Genomic DNA, 21738 nt, shown 5'->3' with positions numbered 1-21738 from the left:
GAGCAAAACTTAGGCACCAAGCCGCATCTTCCTGCTTGGGGTGGTGTGAGCTGGGGAACAGGTAGAGGCTGCAGGCCTGGCCCGTCACTCTGAAACCTGGGTGGGTTCCTGTCTTTGGTTTAGGCCCTGGCCACTGCTTGCTGGTCAGTCTTGAAAGCCAAGAGGAGACTGCTGATGGTGAGTGACCCCCTCGGGGCCCCGGAGCGTGCTGCGCCCCTCAGCTGACCAGTCGGCATGCACTGGCCCCTGGGCTGGGGGCAGGGTGGGGAGAGGTGGGGTGGGCAGAGGAATGAGGCTGACACGGGGAGGTCTCGCAGAGCCCCCAGCACCATGAGCCGCAGCTCCGGCCCCCTGTCCTGCCATTCCGTCTCCCCCAGAGCAGGAGGACCTTAAAGGCACATGTAGGTCCGCTCCAACTCCTCCCAGCACAGCATAGGCCATCGGGAGATGTCGAAGGATGCAGAGGGGAAAGGGCATCCTTGAGGGAGGAGGGGGCCTGTGCAAAGGGGTGGTGGCTGGCTTGGTAGAGGCATCTGGGTGGGAGCAGCCCCCCCCCCCCCCCCCCCAGCAGGCAGCGCAGCCTCCCTCCCACCCACAGGCTGCTGTTATCTGCGCTCCCAGACGGCAACTGGCCGCTCTATCTGGGCTGTGATCCATTGCTCCCTTCTGCCAGCCAGGCTCTGCTGCCCGGCTGATACCTGCTGCCACTGCCAAGTACTCTGGGCACTTCCTATGCTGAGCCCACCCTGCCCCCTCCCCATGCAGTCCTCACAGCAGCCTCGAGTTTACCCTCATTCTGCAGAGGTGAAAGCCCCCGTCGCTTCCCTGGGGTCACCCAATAAGCAGGCGACTGAGCCAGGCCTCCCTGCAAAGCCTCACTCTCTTGCTAGGCCCCCAGGGCCCGGCACTTGCCCCTCCCCCCGACCCTGCCCTCAGCCTTGCCACCTTTGCAGGTGCCCGATGGCTTCATCTCCCATTTCTACTCCGTATCGGAGCACGTTAGCCCTGTCCTAGCCTTTGGCTTCCTTGGACCCAAGCCCCAGCTCTCTGAAGTCTGTGCTTTCTTCAAGGTAAACTGAGTGCGCGGCCTGCCTGGGCTGTTCCCCAAGAGGGGGTGCACAGGGGTGCCTGGAGGGAGCCTGGACCACAGGGGTCCGGAGGAAGCACTGGGGAGGGCAGGGCGGGAGCCTGTGCACAGGTCAGGGCTCCGGTAGCTGGGGAGGGGCTTTGGGTGGTCTGGAGGGCGTCAGTGCAGGGGGCTGGGGCGGAGGGCCAAAGCTGGGGCCTGATGCCAGCCCTGCCCCCAGCACCAGATCGTGCAGTACCTGAGGGACATGTTTGACCTGGACAACGTGCGCTACACCTCCGTGCCGGCACTGGCGGACGACATCCTGCAGCTGTCCCGGCGCCGCAGCGAAATCCTGCTTGGCTACTTGGGGGTGCCAGCGGCCAACAGCATGGGCCTGAACGGGGTGCTGCCCCGAGAGAACGGGCCTCTGGAGGAGCTGCAGTAGCGGTGGGCGCAGGCTCAGGGAGGGGTGCTGCCTGGGCCTCGTCCACATGGATAATGGCCGTAAGAAGGCTGCCTCCTCCCCTCCTTTGGGTTGGCTTGGAAGGGCTCGGGGATCCGTGGCCATCGGCAGCGGCAGAGCCTGGGCCTTTGTGGCCAAGCATGGTTGCCCCTGACCTTGTCCCTCCTCACCATTTCGGAATCCCCACAGACTGCCTTGGAGAGGGTTGGAGGCCCTGGGAGCCCGCCTGACTGTCCTCTGCTATCCCGAGGGGAAGCAGCGGTCAGACCAGTGACCTGTGGGGCCAGAGGGAGAGGAAGGTGGTGGGAGAGGAGATGGTATTGTGAGGAGAGGTGGACAGGCAGAGCCGGGAAGCCCTGAATGTGGGACCCCAACACCCCAGGGCTGCTGACAACAGGGGCAGGGACGGGAGACGAGACAGAGAAGCTGGGGGAGGCCGGGCTCTGTGGTAAAGGCCACAGGTGGCCTGAGCTAGAAGGAAAACCCAGGCTAGATGGTCCCTGGCTACCACCGCCCTAGAGAGCTTGCAGCTCCAGTGAGGGAGGGTGGGGTCACAGAGCACCTGGGGAGCACCTCGGTGGGGTGGCAGGCCTGGACTATCCAAGGGTGGAATAGAGGCGGGTCTGCTTTCCGTGTGCTCACATCTGGGCAGGGTCTGGGCCCTTGGCAGACCCAAGCATGAAACCAGAATTCCTCTGACATCCCCTCGTCCTGCCAGAGGCTGTCATTTCTCTTTCCCCTTTGCCACCAAAGATGGAGGAGGAGGGGCTGGTCCTCCCACCCCACCCACCTCCCTCTGTGAGCCTGGAACCCCCTGGGTGGTGCTAGGGCTGAGCTGGAGGCTCTGACCAGGGCTCATCTCAGGCTGGTCGCCTTGTGCTGTCGTTGGTGGCGGACCCAGGGACCACATCGGGGAGGTCAGAGGACCCACAGGGTTGGACTGAATCCCCTGCCCTCATTAGGACAAGAACCTTTGCCGGGCTCTTTGCCTTTGGCTCGACGCACAAATGCTCTAGCTGTGTAGCAGCTGGTCCTACAGTCGTCCCCACATTGTCCCCACATCTGGAGGGTGCCGTCAGCCCTGCAGACTCACTTCTTTCACAGTGTTTTCACTGGAGGTGGGATGTTTTATTTATTGCCTTAACACTTTATTTTGAGGTTTGGCTCCTTTTAGGCCAAGAAGCCTCCCAGAGAAACTGAGTCCTCCTTGGTCTCCGTACTTCAGACGACTGGCTCCTCAGACCAGGGCCCTTCTCCCCTGAATGGCTAAGGGGTCCCAGGAGAGAGAGAGAAGCAGCAGAGAAGGGTGGTGTGGGCCTGGCCCACCAGATCTGAGCCCACCCCCCTGCCTGCATGCTCCCACCTACTCCCCAGACTGGAGGACCCTGTGTCCTCCACATTCTCTGACCTTGGTGCCCAGGAAGGAGCAGCCTTCTGGGTGGGAAGGCCCGGGGTGGCCCTCCTCCCCTTTAGCCCCACATTCCATTCATTTGCACTTACCCTACGCTGTGAATGTCATCTTGGGCCTGGGCCCCCAGCCACTCTGACTTGCTCCTGAATCGCTCAGAGTGGCATTTTCATTTTGTCTTTGTTTACACGTCCATGCACTGCCTCAGGCACTTGGATTTGTTGCAGCTTCCACCTTTTTATGGTAGAGTGTGTGTGCATCAACTTCCAAATAAATGATTTAAACATTGTCCTTCCACATGGCCATGCTGGTGGGTACGTGTGTGGCCATTTGCTTCCTGGGCCATCACTGGGGACTTGCTCTTTGGGGTGTGGTGGGTGGAGTTTCCAGGAGGGCAAAGGTTGAGGGAAGCCTGGTGGGGGCCTAGAGCCCCTTTGGGGCCACTTGGCAGCCTGGCAGAGTCAATGGGTCCCAACGCAGGGTTCCCCCCAGGATGGGGGGTGAAGTGGGGGAGTGGTCAGCATAGTGCTTAAGGGCACAAATCGGGGGGCAGCCTGGGTGTGGATCCAGCTCTGGCAGCATCTAGGTAAGATCGCTTCTCTCTGGGCCTCAGTGTCCACATCTGTAAGACCCAGGGTTGAGCCAGCTCTGGGGGCGGGGCGCAGACTCAGGTTCAGTCACTGTAGCGGCTCAGCCTGGGAGATCCGGGGCAAAAGGCTGGGGTGGGTAGGAAAGGACCAGATCAAAGCTGGCCACACCTGGAAATGTTTTCACAGTCAGATTTTGGGAGGTTTTTTTTGGAAAGGTACTCAAAAAAACCCTTCTTTTGAAAATTGAATTTAAGGGGATCCCCGGGTGACTCAGCGGTTTAGCGCCCGCCTTTGGCCCAGGGCGCGATCCTGGAGTCCCGGGATCGAGTCCCACATCGGTCTCCCGGCATGGAGCCTGCTTCTCCCTCTGCCTGTGTCTCTGCCTCTCTCTCTCTCTCTCTCTCTCTTCTCTCTCTCTCTCTCTGTCTATCATAAATAAATAAATAAATATTTTAAAAAAAGAAAATTTAATTTAAAAATTTTGTTTTAAAGACTTCATTTATGGCGCAGCTGGGTGGCTCAGCGGTATAGCGCCGCCTTCAGCCCAGGGTGTGATCCTGGAGACCCGGGATCGAGTCTGACGACGGGCTCCCTGCATGGAGCCTGCTTCTCCCCCTGCCTGTGTCTCTGCCTCTCTCTGTGTGTCTTTCATGAATAAATAAATAAAATCTTCCCCCAAAAGTGTATTTATTTGAGAAGGAGCACAAGATGGGGGTCAGAGGGAGAAGCAGACTCCCCGCTGAGCACATGGGGCTCTCCTGGGACGCCGGGATCATGACCTGAGCAGAAAAGGCAGACGTTTAGCCAGCTGAGCCATCCACATGCCCCTGAAAATTTTAAATGTACAGCAAAATTAAAAGGAAAACCCTAGAGAGGACGCCCATCAAACCAACACCTTGAGTCATTAATGTACATTTTGCCAAATTTACTTCTTATAAATATTTCTTAGGTAAAATATCTCAGAGTGTCAGACATGTACTCCCTTCACCCCCAAACACTTGAACAGGCAGATCTTAAAGAAGGTAGCTTTCTGACAGAACCACAACGCCATAATCATGCCGAGGGAAGAATTACTGGTTACTGTAGTATCTGCTTGGAATCTGAAAAACATCTTCTTCTGATCAACTGGAGGTAGCTTTCAGCTCCACCTGAAGAGGACAAATGCTTTTATTCTCTTTTTGATCTTACCTCCAATGCGGGCAGATAAGTTTTCATTCAACAGTTATATTAAGGTACAATTTGTATGCCATAAAGTACACTTGCTTTAACAATCTTTTATTTTTATTTTTTTATATTTAAAAACATTTTTCTTAAGTAGGTTCCACATCCCGCATGGACTCCAACACGGGGCTCGAACTCATGACCCCGAGATCAAGACCTGAGCTGAGATCAAGAGTCAGACATTCAACTGCCTGAGCCACCCAGGCACCCCAACTTTGATGATTTTTTTTTAAAGTAAATTTACAGAGGTGGGCAACTGTAAGCACAGTGTCATTTTAGAAAGAGTCTCGTCACCCTAGAAAGACCCCATGTGCCCATTCGCAGTAAATTCCCCAGCCCCCAGGGCCTCACCCATTTATTTTCTCTCTCAACCTGCCTTTTCTGGACACCTCCTATAAATGGAATCATAAATATGTGGTCTTTTGTGCTTAGCTTCTTTATGTAGAAAAATATATTTTTAAAGATTTTATTTATTCATGAGAGACACAGAGAGAAGGCAGAGACAGGCAGAGGGAGAAGCAGGCTCCTCAAAGGGAGCCGGATGTGGGACTCAATCCTGGAACTCTGGGATCATGCCCTGAGCCAAAAGCAGATGCTCAACCGCTGAGCCTCCCAGGTACCCCTAGAAAAGTATTTTTGAGATCACATCCATTTTACGGCATGTCTCGGTATTTTATTTTCCAATTGCTGAATTGCATTCTGCAGTGAGTTTTCCGCCTTCTTTTTTGAACACCAGAATGGATTCACTCATTTTGATTTATTTGATAATTTACAGTTGCTTGCAATCATTCTGATACTCAAACGGTCACAAAATTGACCAGCGGGAGGCCCTTTGAGCTGGCTCCTAGGTCTTTTTGACAACCCCCCAACCCCCCCCCCCACCCCCGCCCGCCGACCCCGTGGCCCCGGCCCCAATCAGTTTTTGGGCACTTCCTTCCCAGTGTAAGATGTCCCAGGAAGCTCAGAATCCCAGAGGCCAGAGCTGGGAAGGCCGAGGGGAACCCTGGCCCATTCTGTGGCAGATGGTGGACTGTCAGAATCATGGCCCCACAAACCATGCCTCTTGGGATCTGTGTCCTCGTATGGGCCTCGCCCATATCAGCTCTGGGCTTGGCTGCATGAACTGCTTTGGCCAGTGGGACAAGAGTAACGTGATGCAAGCAGAGGCTTGAGCCCCGTAGCTTTGGGACTTCCCTCTTGGAATGTAGCTGCTGCCATGAAGGAAACTGGGGTCCGTGGTTTGGGAGGCCATATGGAGGAGAGCGTGGGCACCCTGACCAACAGCCCCAGCTAACTTTCAGACTTGGAGGAGACTGCTTGGACCATACAGGCCCAGAGTGACCCAGAAGAACTGCCCAGCTAAATTTGCCAATCTTGAGCCATAAAATGGTGATGGTTTTAAGGCACTACATTTTGGCCTGGCTTGTTACACAGCAGTAGCTGATTCCAACCCCCTTGTTGATCAAAGGGGAGATTGCAAGGGGAGGGGTGACCACCTTAGTGTGTGCAGTGAGTCCATGGCAGCCCAGGTCTCTTGAACCCATCCTGACATCCATATCCACACCTTCTGTTCACCTCAGAGTCCTCTGTATTTACATCAGGTCATGATGAGCCTCAGGGCTTCTATTACATGAGATCCATCCTCACACAGCCTGAGGAGGGTTGTGGAGGGTCAGATCTTAAAGTCCTTTCTGGTTCACACCAAGTGCTCAATAAACAGTAGTTTGAATTACAATATAAATAGCTCCTAGCATGTTCCTACAAATGTGACAGAACATTAATTTGTTCACCAAGGATCTATTGTGCACCTGCTGTGTACCAAGCACTGCTCCAGGCACAGCACCAGCAGTGGCAGGTGTGAGAGCTGCCTGTGTAGCTCTTCTCCACTCTGTTCAGGAACATTACAATGGTAGCTTGACAGGGGCCACAGGAGAGAGAATTTCCACCATGGAAATAAAAAAATGCCACCAGCACAAGGGATGAGCCAGACAATTTGTCTTGAGGACTTGACACGATGGTGCTTATAACTCCAGACCCTGGCTTCTAGAATCTTCTGTTCTAGGAGATAGACAATAAATGGCTCTTCTCAGAGGGTTTTTTTTTTTTTTTTAAGATTTTATTTATTAATGAGAGGGGCCGAGACATAGGCAGAGGGAGAAGCAGGCTCCCTGTGGGGAGCCTAATGTGGGACTCGATCCCAGGACCCCAGGATCATGACACGAGCCAAAGGGAGATGCTCAACCACTGAGCCACCCAGGCACCCTCTCCCAGAGATTTTGTTATCTTTTGTTTTTAAAATTTTATTATTTATTCATGAGACACACACACACACACACACACACACAGAGGCAGAGACACAGGCAGAGGGAGAAGCAGGCTCCATGCAGGGAGCCTGATGTGGGACTCGATCCCAGGTCTCCAGGATCAGGCCCTGGGCTGAAGGTGGCGCTAAACCGCTGAGCCACCCGGGCTGCCCTCTCCCAGAGAATTTTTTTTTTTTAATTTTTTATTTATTTATGATAGTCACAGAGAGAGAGAGAGAGGCAGAGATACAGGCAGAGGGAGAAGCAGCTCCAGTCATGGGAGCCCGACGTGGCGTCCCGGTCGGGATCGATCCTAAGGCGCGTCCAGGATCGTGCACCCAGTGATCCCCCTGCAGGGACCCAAAGTCCGCTTTCACCATGTCTTTTGTTTTTTTTTTGGATCCCCCTCTGAGTCCCAGAGAGAATGGGAAACCAAAAGGTCACTGTCTATGTGGAGGGTCTCATTGGTCTTTTTTTTTTTTTTTTTAATTTTAGTTATCTCTACACCACACGTGGGGCTTGAACTCATGACCCCAAGATCAAGAGTCACATGCTCTACCAACTAAGCCAGCCAGGTGCCTCAAGACAATTTGTGTTTCTAAACTGGCATCTAAAGGGGCAGCCCTGGTGGCTCAGCGGTTAGCACCGCCTTCAGCCCAGGGCCTGATCCTGGAGACCCGGGATCGAGTCCAACGATGGGCTCCCTTCATGGAGCCTGCTTCTCCCTCTGCCTGTGTCTCTGCCTCTCTCTCTCTCTCTCTCTGTGTATGTGTGTCTCATGAATAAATAAAATCTTAAAAAAAAATAAACTGGCATCTTCAGGATGCCATAGCCTCTATTGGAATGAGTTCCCTGAGGGTGGCACACCACTGGTCACGTTCACTCTTCAGCCCTGACTCCCCTTCCTGGGCCTGCACTACCTGGGAACTCAGTTTCAAAAGTGAACGAATGAACCACATGTAAAGGGCAGCAGCAGACATGTTTTGAGGAAACAGGCCCAGAGACAGGGAGTTTCCTAAAGGACTCTGAGCACAAACGAGTCCAGGTGAGGGCTGCCCTGTCTGTGAACTCCCCACTGGAGGAAAGGCCACAGTGAGTAAAAGGCCAGCCCTGCCTGGCACAGCTGGGGGCTCTGGAAAAGCCTGGAGCTCAGGACTTATCCCAGGACTCCTTGGGGCAAGTGGGAAGAGGAAGGCAGCAGTTGGGCTCACGGGATGCAGGCTGGCTCAGAACCTGCACCTGCCCATCAGGCAGACTTGGATTTGAATCCTGCCTCTGCCACACACTAGCCCAGTGACCTGGCAAATGGGGGTGGGGGGACAGTCAAGAGCCTCACTGTCCTCAGATATAAACTGAAAGCATTCAGGGCTGCCTTGCAGGGTGTAGTGATTGATGATAGTGCAAGTGACTAAGACTGGAGCACCTCCTAGTTTGCTCAGAGCGATACCAAGGAACTTCTGGTCTACCTCTCAGCTCAGGGAGGAGGCAGATGGCTCCCACAGCCTCCTGGGGGTCTCCTTGCAGCGTGCACATCTGCAGTCCCCAGCCCCTCATTCACTTGGCAGTTTGGACCTGTCATCTCTGCCACCTCTGGGACCCTGCCATGATTCCAGGCACGTCTCCATCAGAAATGGCCTAACTGGTACACCCAAGGTATGCGCAAGGGTGTTCTGAGCAGCACTGTTCATAACCCCCGAACTCTAGAGACACCCCAAATGTCCATCGAGAGTCGAATGGAAAATAAAGTGCAGGGTGTGATGTGTTCACACCATGGAATGCTGCACAGTGAGAGTGAAAAAATGAGAACAAGGGGCCACAGCATGGATAAATCTCGCAAACCAATGCTTGTGGAAGAAGCTCCATGCAAAAAGTACCTACGGTAGGATTCTGCTTACAGAAAGTATGAAATTCAATGGATGGTGTTAGAAATTGGGATGGTGGTCACCCTGGGGTGACTCAGGGTATGGGGCTCCTGGGCCGCTGGTTCTTGGTCTGAGGGCTGCTTACACAGATGTGTTTAGTTTGTGAAACTTCATCAAATTGTATACATCTGATTTCTGGAATTTCCTATGTGAATGTTATCTTATTTTATTTTTTTAAGAAGTAAAGCCCTGGGTGCTTAGGTGGCTTGGTCAGTTAAGTGTCTGCCTTTGGCTCAGGTCATGATCCCAGAGTCCTGGAATTGAGCCCCATGTTGGGGCTCAGCAGGGAGCCTGCCTTTCCCTCTCCCTCTGCCCCTCTCCCCTGCTTGTGTTCATTCTCTTTCTCTCTCTCTCTGTCAAATAAATAAATAAATAAATAAATAAATAAATAAATAAAAAAATCTTACCCACCCTTCAGAGCTCTGCTCTGTCCCCACCACTGCTGGTGACCCTCAACGCTTGGGGTGGATAGGCCTCTGCCAGCCCCCTTCCCCAGCAGCTGTCCCCCTCCTTCTCTCTTGCCCTTTCCACCCAGCCACACACCAGGGTCAGGACACTTGCTTATGCTGTTCCCTTTGCCAGGAAAATGCCAGTCTGGATAACACCCTCTCGTTTTATTTTTTTTTTTTAAGGTTTTATTTATTTATTCATGAGAGACACAGAGAGGGAGAAGCAGGCTCCATGCAGGGAGCCTGACGTGGGACTCCATCCTGGGACTGCAGGATCACGCCCTGGACTGAAGGTGGCGCTAAACCGCTGAGCCACCCAGGCGTCCCTCACCCTCTCATTTTATAGTTCCTTGTCCCTGTGTCTTCCTCCAGAACACTCTCCCTGGGGTGAGAGGACTCTGGAGTCAGGCCTGGGTTTCAGGGTTCTGCATCTCTAGGCCTATTTGCTCATCAGTAAAATGGTTGCCAACCAAGGAGGGGCAAAGCAGCCCGGGTCAGGATGGCTGCCCTGTGCCAGGGAATTATTCTGGGAAACTCACAGCCAATCCTCACACCTCCTGCTTCTCACAGGCTAATAATGGCAGTGCCTGAGGGAGCTGAGGGCAGGTGACAATGAGATGGGGTCAGCTGATCCAGACAAGTCCAGGCTGGGCTGGGTGGTAGCTGAGTACAGTTGGGAGGGCCTGGGGCCCTCCTGGCTTGCTGGTGGGTTGAGTCACCACCATCTGCACTGCCACCTGTGGCTCCCATGGTTGTGGCAGAGTGAGCCGCTCTGGTCGGTGAAAACTTCTGCTTTATTCTCACTTCTCAAAAGAACTTACGCTGTTTATCAGGTACTTGTGCTAGCACTGGTCTGGGCCAGGCTCAAATATGTAACAGGCCCTGCCTTCATGTTGCCCAGGCTTCTCCGCATGGCTGGACCTACTTGCGTCAGAACCCCCAGAGCACGTAGGAATGCAGACTCCACGGCTCCAACCCAGATCTACTGGATCAAGCTAGGCCACAGTGGGGCCCAGGAACCTGCACTTCTACAAGCTGCTCTTGGTGCTGCATGGGAGACTGCTTATTGGGAGACAGATAAGGAACCAGTAACAGTCCGCTGTAGCCAGTGCAGAGGTAGAAGAGGAGATGCAGGGGATCCCTGGGTGGCTCGGCAGTTTGGCGCCTGCCTTTGGCCCAGGGCGCGATCCTGGAGTCCCGGGATCGAGTCCCACATCGGGCTCCCTGCATGGAGCCTGCTTCTCCCTCTGCCTGTGTCTCTGCCCCCCTCTCTCTCTATGTCTATCATGAATAAATAAATAAATCTTAAAAAGAAAAAGGAAGAAGGAAGAAGGAAGAAGAAGTGGAGGAGGAGGAGGAGATGCAGAGGCACCTGGGTGGCTCAGTGGTTCAGCACCTGCCCTTGCCTCAGGTGGTGATCCCGGGGTTCTGGGAGGGAGTCTCCCATCCAGAGCCTGCTTCTCCCTCTGCCTCTGTCTCTGCCTCTCTCTGCGTCTGTCATGAATAAATAAATAAAGTCTTAAAAAAGAGAAGAAGAAGAGATGCAACTGGGAACCCAGGGGAGGCCTCTCACCTGGCCATGGAAACAGATTCTAGGTGAGAAAAGACACCCGAGCTAGACTTGGCGAGGCCAAGCGGGACAGGAGCGGAGAGGCGTTGCAGGCAGGGCATCTTGGCTGGACTGAGTAATTCAATCTAGCCGCGGGGACAGCGGCGGCAGGAGGCGGGGAGGTGGGTGGGAAGGTGTGGCTGTTTACGCAGGGCCCTGCGGCCACTGGGAGGAATGTTTCCGGGAAACTGAGGTGTAGGTGGCAAACAGGCTTCTCCTTTAAAACACTCCCAAGATGCCCAAAGCAAAATAAACGTGACTGAATCAAAACATCTGAATGAATGAACTGAAGGAAAGAAGGAGGGAGTCTGTCCCAACTTCAGTCAGGCCGCCCTCCACTCCGCAAAGCACTGAGGGCGCCGACTGTCCCCACCCCGCCCCTCCGGGAGTCCCTCCTCCACCCCACACACCTTAACACAAGGGGCGCGGGTCGGTCAACGACCGGTCTTTGGCCGCAGTTTGCTCATAACTAAAGGTGGGTCGGCTCAGACCCGAACGTGCGTTCTGACCGGAGCCCAACTCCCGCCGACCGCGTAGGGCCGGGGGCCCCGCAGAGGCCGCGTCCACTCCGCGCAGGTCCCAGGCAAACCAAAGCTCCCACCAAACTTCAACACGCCCCCCAAGCTAGCGCCGGATTGGCCTGTCCCGCTCACGCCGCGAGCCCGCTTCACCTTGTGACTGGCTGCTCTGGTCTCCGTGGTGCGCTGGAACCCTCCTCCCCTCCGATTGGCCAGGCTCCTACCTGCGCTCGCCCCGGATTGGGCGCCGGCGCGGTCGGCTCGCGTGCTCCGGGGCCCCGCTCTCTGATTCGCCGCTCGGGTCAGCCTCAGGGCCCGCACGCTAAATGGCTGCGCCGCTACCTGGATCGGCCTCCGATTGGGCACGCGGCGCCTCCCCGGCGTGATAGGTCAGGACCACCGCCCCCCTGGCTCCCCATTGGCTACTCGGCGAAGCCCGGTCTCCGGGTAAGATGGCAGCGGACGGACAGTGCTCGCTCCCCGCTTCATGGCGGCCGGTGACCCTCACCCACGTCGAATATCCTACAGGTAAAAGGCGGCCCCGTCTCGGAGGACGCCCTCCTGGGGCTGGCCTGTCAGCCCCGGGCGCTCCGGCCCGCGCCAGCCCGCGGGGGGGGCGCCGGGGGGCCGGGGTGGGAACTGTCAAATAGTGAGCCTTGGAGGGGCTCGGCCGGCGCGCGCGCCGCGCAGGCGCAATGGTGCGGCGATGAGCTGGGCGAAATTGTGAGCGGCTCGCTCGCGCACTCTGCGGCTGCGCGGCCGGGCCGCCTCCCGGGTCCGGGAACGCGGGTGGGCTGTAATGGGGCTGGGGTCTGCGTGAGGCGGCAAGGGATGACTGGCCTGGACCCGAGCCCTTCTTCTCTGGGGCCCTGGAGGCCGAGAGGCCAGGCTCCCTCCTAGGCGTGCAGGGAGTGCCTCTTTCCTTCAGACAGCGGCTTTGGGCTGCAAAGAGCTCCCCACTGCTGGGAGTGTGCAAACCGAGGCCGGGCAGCTACTCGTTGTTAGAGTACTTGTGCCACGCCCTGAGCGGGGACCTGCTCCACAACAGAGGGGGCCAGGTCAGGGGACTGGCAGCCCCTAGCATCTGACTTTTGGAGTTTCCCAATCAGACACATCTCTAGAAGTGCAGGTTTTTCCGGCTGAGAGGTCCTTTAGCAACCGTTCTGGAGGCTAGTAGAGTGGTGAGAGCTCGGGCCTTAGGGTCAGAGGTGCCTGGGCTCCAGTTGAGGCTGAGGCCTGGTGCAAGTGACTTCACCTCTCTGTTCCTCAGTTGGTTCATCTCTAAAGTGGGATGATCACAACAGTGCCTTCCTTCTAGTGTTGATGTGAGAAACAGATTACAGGTGGTATGAGAAATGCTGAGTGCGATGCCTGGCACACAGTAAGCATTCAGTATGTAACTGCGGTGAATATTAGCTCACCTTTCAAGGACCATCTCAGGCCCACCTCACCCTCCCAGGGTAGGATGGTTGAGTGTTGGGTGAGCCTGGGGGCCCCTCACTGAGCCCTGGTTGCCCCAGAACGGGCCTGTTCACGCTGCTTTCTGGCACAGAGATGCCAGGGAACTTTGACCCTAGGTGTTCTGGGTTATGCAGGGGGTGGGGCAGCCCTGCCAGGCCTTCACCCTGCCTGCCCGCCTGCCCACCATTTATGCATCATTCGTTCAATGAGCACCTCCTGAGTGCTAGGCCCTGGGCTAGCTCAGGGTTTAGAATGGTGAACAGGCCCGTACATTCCCTGCCTTATGGACTGTAAAAAAAAAACCAAAACAAACAAAAAACCCCACTTTACAGGAGGGAAACCAAGGGCTGAAGAGGGGAAGGGATTGGAACGCCTCAGCATTTTAAGACTTCCTCTCCCTGGCCTCAGAGTAGCTTTGTTTCTCTGAGTGCTCACAAACCAGAAGAAGGAACCTGGCATTTGTGAGCAGCATGACACAGGGTGTGACATGGGGCTCTTTGCAGGGACTGTGAGTACCTGGAGGAGGAGCCTGGGTGAACCTGGGGGCCTTGTTCAAGGTCGAGTCACCTGCTAACTCTTCTGTGGCCCCTTTTGTACCCTCACTACACCAATCCTTGCTTCCTCCCTTCTTTACTCATGTAGCATTGTTTGTTTGTTTGTTTTTAGCATTGTTTTTAAGCCTAGTTGAGTGCCAGGTGTTGGGCTGGGCTTGGGAGATTGAGCAGGGTGTAGGGACCCCGTCCCAGCTCTCCTGGAGCCTGCTGTGTAGAGGGAGAGAAAGATACCGGCCCTATAGCCACATATAATGAGTGCATCATTAGCGATGCCCTGGTTATAGATTCCACCACAGACTGAGAGCTCTGTAATGCTAGGAATATGTCTTTTTTTTTGCCACTGTGGTGGCTACTTAATTTATGTTGCATTAACCCAGACAGCATCTCAGTTGGGGAAGCCTGTGTGTGCAAAGTCCAGAAGTGGGACAGGGCAGGGAGCATTCAGGGAACTAGAGTTCTGTTCCTGGGGACTGGAGCAAAGGTGGGAAGGAAGCAGGGCCAGAACTGTGCAGGACCTGATGAGCTGGCCTGGGGTAGGACTCATCCCAAGGGCAGAGGGAGCCATGGAGGGACTTAGATTAGAGAGTGGAGAGGCCAGAGCCTCTACAGCATCTGCAGGAAGGCCCAAGGGTAGCGCTGGTTATGGGACAGGCCATGGAGATGGCCCAAGGTTTGGGGGCACCAGCTTCTCCCTGTCCTCACAACCCAGTGCTCAGAACATTAGCTGGGCAGCCAAAAGCCCCAGAATCTTAGAGCTGAAAGGGGCCAGGCCATCATGTGGATGAGGAGACTGAGGACTAGGAAAGGGAAAGGTCTCACCCAGTGTCACCTAGCCAGTGGGCCTGGGGCAGCAGTGGCACTTGAACCTAGGTTGCTGGCCCCTTCCCCCATGCAGGTTCTCAGCCAGTCCTACTGTGGGTAGATGTGAGTAAAGCCAGGTATGTGACCATCTCTTCAGCCTGGAATCTGGACTTAGCCCTGCGTGGGCACCTTCCTGCTGCCTGTGTGAGGCCAGGCTGGTGGTGTGGGCCATTTCCCATGCTGAGCTCTCCCAACGTGGAAGCGTCCTGGCTGTCAGGAGCTGAGCTGGCCTTGCCGCATCCAAGCTCCCACAGTTGTAGGACTTGAGTGCTAATAGCCCCTTTTCACTGGCACAGGAGCTGAACCATGAGCCATGCATGCCCTCTGACCCTAGAGCGGCCACGCAGCTGCCCTGTCTCTTAAGGGTGGAGGCAGTCTTTGGACTCAGTGTCAGCCCTGCCCTTAACCAAGAGGGAACGTGTCCTTACTGAAGAGGCTTCAGTGTCCTCAGCTCTCAGAGGGGCTCCTGGTCCCTGCACAGCCTCCTTTCCGGGCCTGTTAGGAGGGTAAAAAGCAGGTAGTAGGTAGCCAATTTCTTGCCAATGAGAGGCTGCCTGTTGGGCAAAGCAGCCTCCCCTCACTTGGTCGCTGTCAGACTCTGTGGTGTCCAGAGACTCCTGGGTTCTGTTGGAGGCCCAGAGCTTGGCTGGGGCAGCCTCAGCACAGCACTGTGCTCCAGAGGCACCCATGTGCCCTGGGATGCCTCCTGGTACAGGGCCTGGCCTCTAAAGTCAGACCAAGCCAGATTCAAATTCCTGCTTTGGCAGGGTGATGGGTTTACTATCTGGACTAGGCCAGAGTAAGCCACTTGGATTTTAGGCCAGACTTCACTTCTTTCTAGCTGTGTGACTTCGGACAAGTCACACAGCCCCTGTGGGACTCAGTTTCTTCATTTACAGAATGAGGCCAGTGAAGGCAGCTTAAAACTTATGATCTATGAAAACAAAAAACAAACAAAAAAACCTTATGATCCATGAATATCAGGGCTCAGCCCATGGCTGAATTGGTATGGTCACCTGTAGACTAAGGCATCCACAGCTGTCTGGTCTGCCCTCTGGGCCTTCCTTTCTGGCTCAGGCCCCACTTGACCTGCTAGGTGCTAGCCCCTCTTCGGATTGCTGTGCTCTGTCCTTATCTTGTTTCCCTGTGCCCCCCCACCACCCCCCTACTCACCCAAGGTGATCTCTCTGGCCACCTCCTTGCCTACCTGAGCCTCAGCCCTGTGTTCGTCATTGTTGGTTTCGTGACCCTCATCATATTCAAGCGGGAGCTACATACGGTGAGTGAATACATCCCTGGCTGTCCCTCCACTGCTCCTCCAATTCCCCCCCACCAGGGAGGGGGCATTGCACCGTTTCATCCTGGATGCTTTCCTTTCCCTGCCCTGTCTCCACCTTTCTTGAAGTTTGTGGTGCTTCCTGGCTGGTTCCGGGGTGTTTACTGGTTGGGCTGGGAAGTTCAGTCAGATGCCACAGTCTTTGGGCGTGGGTGGCAGCCAGCAGGCACACAGAGGCCCGGGTGACAGCACATCTTCCTGGCAGATTTCATTCCTCGGGGGCCTGGCACTGAACGAGGGGGTCAACTGGCTGATCAAACACGTCATCCAGGAGCCACGGCCCTGTGGAGGTAGGTCCTGGGCTGCAGGGTCCAGGGGGTGCCACTGGTCGGGATGTCACTGGGAGGCCTGCATCCTCCCATCTTGCTCTGTTCTCTCTCCTAGGCCCCCACATGGCAGTGGGCACCAAGTACGGAATGCCCTCCAGCCATTCCCAGTTTATGTGGTTCTTCTCCGTCTATTCTTTCCTTTTCCTGTATTTAAGGTGAGCTTCTCCCCTGATCTGGGTGACCCTGACTTGGCCCAGGCTGGCCTCTGCCAGGGACTCACTCTCAGCTCTTTGGACACCCTTGGGGCTTGGCCCCCCTCAGGGGCGGGAGGAGCTGCAGCCAAGGAGAAGTTGCCCAGGCAGCATTTGGATGGGACCAGGGGCTGCTTGGGAGGCCTGGGCTCCAGGCTGTGGGCTGAGGCCGTCTGACAGGCCTGTTTTCCCAGAATGCACCAAACAAACAACGCCAGGTTCCTGGACTTGCTGTGGAGGCACGTGCTCTCCCTGGGTCTCCTCACCGCGGCCTTTCTAGTCTCCTATAGCAGGTATGGAGGGAGGGAGAGCCCCTACCCCCACCCTGCCCATGGGGTCTTGCTGGATTTGTGGTCCCTGTTTGGACCTCTGTATGGACCCGAGTCCCAGAGCGTATAGAGCAGAGCTGGGAAGGGGGTCCTAGGCCTCTCATGTTAAAGGGCTAGAGGTCCGCTCCCCCTTCCAGCCTGGTCCTTGCTCTCTCCTCCTGGCCAAGCCCAAGGTTCTGGGGACACCTGCACACATCAGCCATCTGTTCCCAGTGTCCTGGAGGAGCTTCTTGCAGACAGACTCAGCTGAAGGCTGGACAGAAGGGAGGCAAATCCCAGCCGAACCATCCTTTCACTTCTGTGTTTGGAAGGAGCAGCTCCTTCTGGAAGTAGATCGGAGGCTATGTGTTCACAGGAATTTGTCCTCTCTGCATGTGTTTCCCCATGTGCACCCACAGGTCCCTGGGAAGCCAGTGCTTGGGCACAGGGGGATCGTGCAGGCCTGTGCCCACTGGGTCTCATGAACCTTCCTCTATCCTTGGCCCAGGGTCTACCTGCTGTACCACACCTGGAGCCAGGTGCTCTATGGGGGCATTGCTGGGAGCCTCATGGCCGTCGCCTGGTTCGCCTTCACCCAGGAGGTCCTCACCCCGCTGTTCCCTAGGATAGCAGCCTGGTAACCGCCTCCTGGCCCTGTGGCTGCCCCACCCACCTCTGCCCCCAGCCTCCAGCTTCCTGGGAGGGCACTGGTGTCCCAGCCTCCAGCGGGCATGAGCTGAAGGCCCTGCTTGCTCGGCGTCCTCCTCCCCCAGGGGTTTCTTCAGGCCCAGAAGCCAAGGGGCCAGCCTCTCCACACCTAGGCTTTCAGGGACTTAGGAAGCAGCCTATGGCCTGCTGAGCTGTACGTACCATGGGGCAGCGCCCCTGCCTGGGTGTTGCACAGGTGACATGTCTGGGTTTCTCAGTGGCTCCTGGGTCACAAGCCAGGCAAAGGCTCTCTGAACAATGGGGGGAGGGTGCATTGCCAGCCCTGGGCACTGGTGGGGGAATCTGGCTTGGTGACAGGCTCATGCCCTGATGTGGTCCTGGCTTTCCGGATGTCTGTTTCTTCAGGCCTATCTCTGAGTTCTTCCTAATCCGAGACACGAGCCTCATTCCCAACGTACTCTGGTTTGAGTACACAGTAACCCGGGCAGAAGCCAGGTGAGTTAGGGGCCAGGAGACACTGGGGCCTGGCTCAGTGAGGGAGAACCCCACGGTGGCCACTGTACCCCTTTTTGGAGGGCTCCCCAATAGCCAGCCACTTGCCTAAGCATTTTTCTTGTACTACCTCATTGAACCTTCCCTGGGCCCCATTTTACAGTTGAGAAACAAGGTCAGAGAAGAGAGGAGGAATCACTTGACTGGGACTTGCCAATGGTGGATGTGGGAGCCGGGTAGGGAACCTGGCTGTCTGGCCCAGAGCTGTGTTTTAGCTCCTGTGGCCCAACACCAGAAAGCTGGGCAGCCGAGATTCTCAGGGTGTCTGTATGTGGACCCCCCTTGGGGTTGTTTAGTCCAGATGCTTTCCTACAGATGGGAAAACTGAGGCACAGGGAGTTGGGGCTGCCCAGGGATGCAGAGCAAGTCGGGACAAAGCTGAGCTTTGGAGCCTTCTGACTCAGCTCTCCCTCTCTCCTCACCCCAAATCCTGGGTGCAGTGCCAACTGGGCTGGGGAAGACCAGCTTTCTCCCCAGGTTCTGAGGCGGAGCTGAGTTGAGGTCAGGCTCCAGAGCAAGCCTGGGAGGTTTCCTGACATGCTGATGAGAAGAATGCTGGGGCCAGGTGTCGCAGCATCGGGGAAATGTGTCTGCATCATGGTCCAAATTATCCTAACGAGCTTACGAGTAAAGCCCTGGATCCGTGAGGAAAGGGGATTTGAAGAGGTTAGGGCAGGCAATCCCATTACTGAAGGAAGGGCCCCAGCTGGCCCAGGCGCCCTGCCCCACCTGGCCCCACCTGGCTGGCCACCACTTGCCTTCATCTACCAAAATTTCCACATGCAGGTGCTCTGTGCCAGGCTGCACACTTGCGGGTAGCACAGAGAAAGACGGTCATGGCAGGCAGGGGAGACATGAGGAATGAAGCACCTGTCTGTGTGATCAGTGTCCTGGGCCTGAGAGCTTGTGACAGGATCCTGATGGGGGCAGGGGGTGGTGGTTGTGCTAGCTGCCCTGTGGGCGGTAGACCTGAGCCTGGAGAAAGAGTGGGTCTGTTGAGGTTGGGTTGGGCAGGGAGAGAGCTCTCCACAGAGAGAACAGCACCCACAAAGCATCTAAGACAGGACAGAGGTTGGTGAGTCCACCAGACAGACAGAAGCTACTATGATTGGAGCCCAGGGAACAAGGGGACAGAGCAGGGGATGAGGCAGAGGCCACATCCCGTGGGACCTGTGGGCTTAGTTTTCTACATGTTAAATGGGACTCTAGACAAGTCCATTCATTCTTCTTTCTGAACCTTAGCCAGCCCCTCTAGAAAATGGGGGAGATTATACCTGCTTGCCTCAGGTTTCTGGGCCCATCGAGGATATAGCCATACCCCCAACCAGATACTCAGATCCTCTGTATAACCTCCGTCAGCAGTTCTGGCTTTGCGTGCATACCTCCAGGTGGAGAACTGTCCTGTCCGTTGTCGCATTAATGATAACAGAACCCTGCTCATGCTGGGCAGGTAATCCCCATAATCTGTAATCCCCATAATTAGCTGGATTCCAACTGGGTCCCTCTGGTCTCAGGTCTCTCATCCTGGGCCCTCCTCTGCCCCAGTCTCATGGCTGTATTCCTGAACTCCAGGACTGAGACGTGGTGGGTTACAGGCCCAGGTGGAGACCTTGATCCTCTCTGGGTCTCAAATCCCAGGTCCCAGGGCAGGGAGCTCTGGTTGGCCCCATTTGAGTCAATCACTGGGGCTACTGGGGTAGGCAGTCACCCATTTTGATGGCACTGTGGCTAGGGCAGGCACAGCTGAGTGCCTGGATCACTGCATTCCAGGAGTTCCTCATTTGACACCCCCTCCCCCACTTTGTAGGAACAGACAGCGTAAGCTGGGGACGAAATTGCAGTGACTGATGAGTCCAGACCTGGCCTGCGTGATGCCTTGCAGGATGGACAGAATGACAGTCAGAGGGACGAAGCAGAGACCTCTACAGACCCAAGTCACCAAGTGGAGCCTTTTTTTTCTTATTTTAATTTTAACGAACAAGGTGGACCAAAGGGCCGAGCCAGCCCCTCAGCCCAGGACCCTGGAGGGCCTGCTGCCAGGGGGCTACACGGCCAGAGACCCTCGCTGTGCTGCTGCCCACCCCTAGCTGGGCGGAAAGTGCCCTTGGCGTAGGCACCGGGGCGTGGTGTAGAGGAGGAGGGCTCACACCTCTGGTCACAGGGCCAGGAAATCCAGGTGGCGTGAAAAATACACACTATTTATTTTTTGATTTTGTCAAGGCGGACGGGCTTTTGGAGATGGGGCCAGGAGGGCCTGCCTGCTCGGCCGCGGTTGCCCTACGTACAGAGGAGGGGCCAAGGTCAGCTTCCCGGGCCCTTTGCCCTGGCCCAGGGGACAGACCGCCTTTCCCTGGGCTAGAGAGGTGGCCTGGGGGCCCAGGAGGAGGGGAGCGCCCCCACGCCCTCCCGGCCACCAATGCCATTCCAGAACCTTGTTCAGTGTTTCCTTGTCTGGGGGGGCAGAGCCCCGAGAGTGCGCATCTGGCGGCTGCTATCATTGTGCTCTACCCCGAATCGACCCTGCACCACAAGGGCTTTCTCTGGTCCCCTGTCCCCAAGACAATGGTCCCCTTCTGACAAAAGAGCCTGCACATGTGGGTGAGCAAACCCAGGCTGTTTACAGCTCTTTTTTTGTCCTGCCATCCAGTAGCAGTTAGCTGTCAACTCCACCCAAAAGTGCAGAGGAACCAGGAGCCAGTGAGGGGAGCAGAGCTGTGGGTACCTAATGTCTCTGCCCTCCCCTCCCTCCCTCCCTTCTTCTTCTCTCCCCAACCCCTCCTCTTCTTTCCCCTCTCTCTGAACACTCCCTTGTCCTCTCGACACCCTCCCAGAGCCTGGGCACTTGCTGAGGCATCCTTAAGCCTGTGTCCGGGGTATGGGTGCACAGATCCCCACTGTCCAGTGTGGAGGGCGGCTACTCCTGAAGGAACCCAATCTCTTAAGTCACTCTCAAATGGAGTAAGAGATGCTTCCAGACTCCTTGGAAGTTTCTAGAACTGAACCAGGCTGCTTGGGACCTGTATTCCCTCCCCCCTCAACCCTTTTTCTTTGTGGAGGTTCCTAATCTGCTGCTGAAGCACAATATTTTGGTGCTTTCTTTTCTCATTTGTTAAAGACAGTCTCCAAAAGCCATTCCAGATGCCAGGACCAGGGGCCTATTTCTGGGGAAGGTTGGTCAGTCCCTACATTTTCCTCCCCTTCCTTTCTTATTTTTATTTTGTACTTTTTGCCTGAGACAAGCCAAGTGTGAGGTGGTTTGATTTAAGAAAAATCAATGAAATTGTTTACTATTGTTTTAAAATAAAATCTTGAACTCTGGCAGCTTGAGCACCTGTTGCCTGAGCTCATGAGGAGACTGGTGGGGGAGGGGTGGCCATGGGGGACCTGTGACCCTGAGGGGCAGGGATGTGGTTAACACCATAAAACCATAAGCATCTCCAAGACATCTAGTACTTTCCAACCCGCACACCTGGGGTTTAAACAGCCTCTGTGACATTTCCTACCAGTGTCTGAGGGGACCTCATGGTCTGTAGTTCAGTTACAGGTCCCCCTGACCCTGGTATGGTCCTGGCTGGCTCTGGTTCTGCCCTCAGCCCTTGAGGATAGGCCAGTGTGCCCTTCCTAAGCCTCCGTCGCCTCCACTCCCTGTTGAATCAGACAGTGTCTTGCTTTGAAAGATAGAGCTGCAGACTGAGCTGGGTGTTTGGCGGCCTTGTGGGAATGAGATGGGCACAGGTCACTGCCAAGGACTGACTGGCCCAGGGTAGGGAGTTGACTTCCTTGGTTCACAAAGTGGAGATGCAGAATGGCCACGTCCTCAGGGTCAGGGTGAATCAGAACTCTCTGTCCTCCCATGAGCTTGGAACTCTCTGTCCTCCCATGAGCTTGAGCTTGGGTTTGGATCCCTGCCCTGGGTCCGCAGAAC

General features: G+C 55.7%; 1 protein-coding gene and 1 long non-coding RNA gene across 3 annotated transcripts; one reads left to right on the top strand and one right to left on the bottom strand.

The window, feature by feature from the left end:
- Positions 1–4440: 4440 nt before the first annotated feature.
- LOC102152595 lies at positions 4441–12194 on the bottom strand. Its single transcript, XR_005364942.1, has 2 exons — positions 11706–12194; positions 4441–4678 (listed from the first exon to the last, which is right to left on the bottom strand). It is a non-coding gene; the product is annotated as an uncharacterized LOC102152595 (long non-coding RNA).
- DOLPP1 (dolichyldiphosphatase 1) lies at positions 11920–21134 on the top strand. Of its 2 annotated transcripts, none has more exons than XM_038549104.1 (8): positions 11920–12080; positions 15607–15707; positions 15928–16054; positions 16149–16248; positions 16479–16577; positions 17101–17229; positions 17667–17756; positions 19621–21134. In XM_038549104.1, the coding sequence occupies exons 1-8, from the start codon at positions 12005–12007 to the stop codon at positions 19655–19657; spliced, it is 759 nt and encodes a 252-aa protein (XP_038405032.1). In that variant the 5' UTR covers positions 11920–12004; the 3' UTR covers positions 19658–21134. The 2 variants fall into 2 exon arrangements, with proteins under 2 accessions (XP_038405032.1, XP_038405034.1); XM_038549106.1 differs by having other exon boundaries at positions 11928–12080; positions 15970–16054.
- Positions 21135–21738: the final 604 nt, after the last annotated feature.

Source organism: Canis lupus, chromosome 9 (genome assembly GCF_011100685.1).
Source record: "Canis lupus familiaris isolate Mischka breed German Shepherd chromosome 9, alternate assembly UU_Cfam_GSD_1.0, whole genome shotgun sequence".
Lineage (NCBI taxonomy): Eukaryota > Metazoa > Chordata > Mammalia > Carnivora > Canidae > Canis > Canis lupus.
Note: the sequence above shows the minus strand (reverse complement) of the source record. Positions and strands in the feature narration are given on the sequence as shown.

Coding starts and splice junctions, on each gene's coding strand:
- DOLPP1 (XM_038549104.1), top strand. CDS start 12,005: ATGGCAGCGGACGGACAGTGCTCGCTCCCCGCTTCATGGCGGCCGGTG. Junction 15,708..15,927: donor TCAAGCGGGAGCTACATACG/GTGAGTGAATAC, acceptor GGTGGCAGCCAG/CAGGCACACAGAGGCCCGGG. Junction 17,757..19,620: donor GTAACCCGGGCAGAAGCCAG/GTGAGTTAGGGG, acceptor CCCACTTTGTAG/GAACAGACAGCGTAAGCTGG.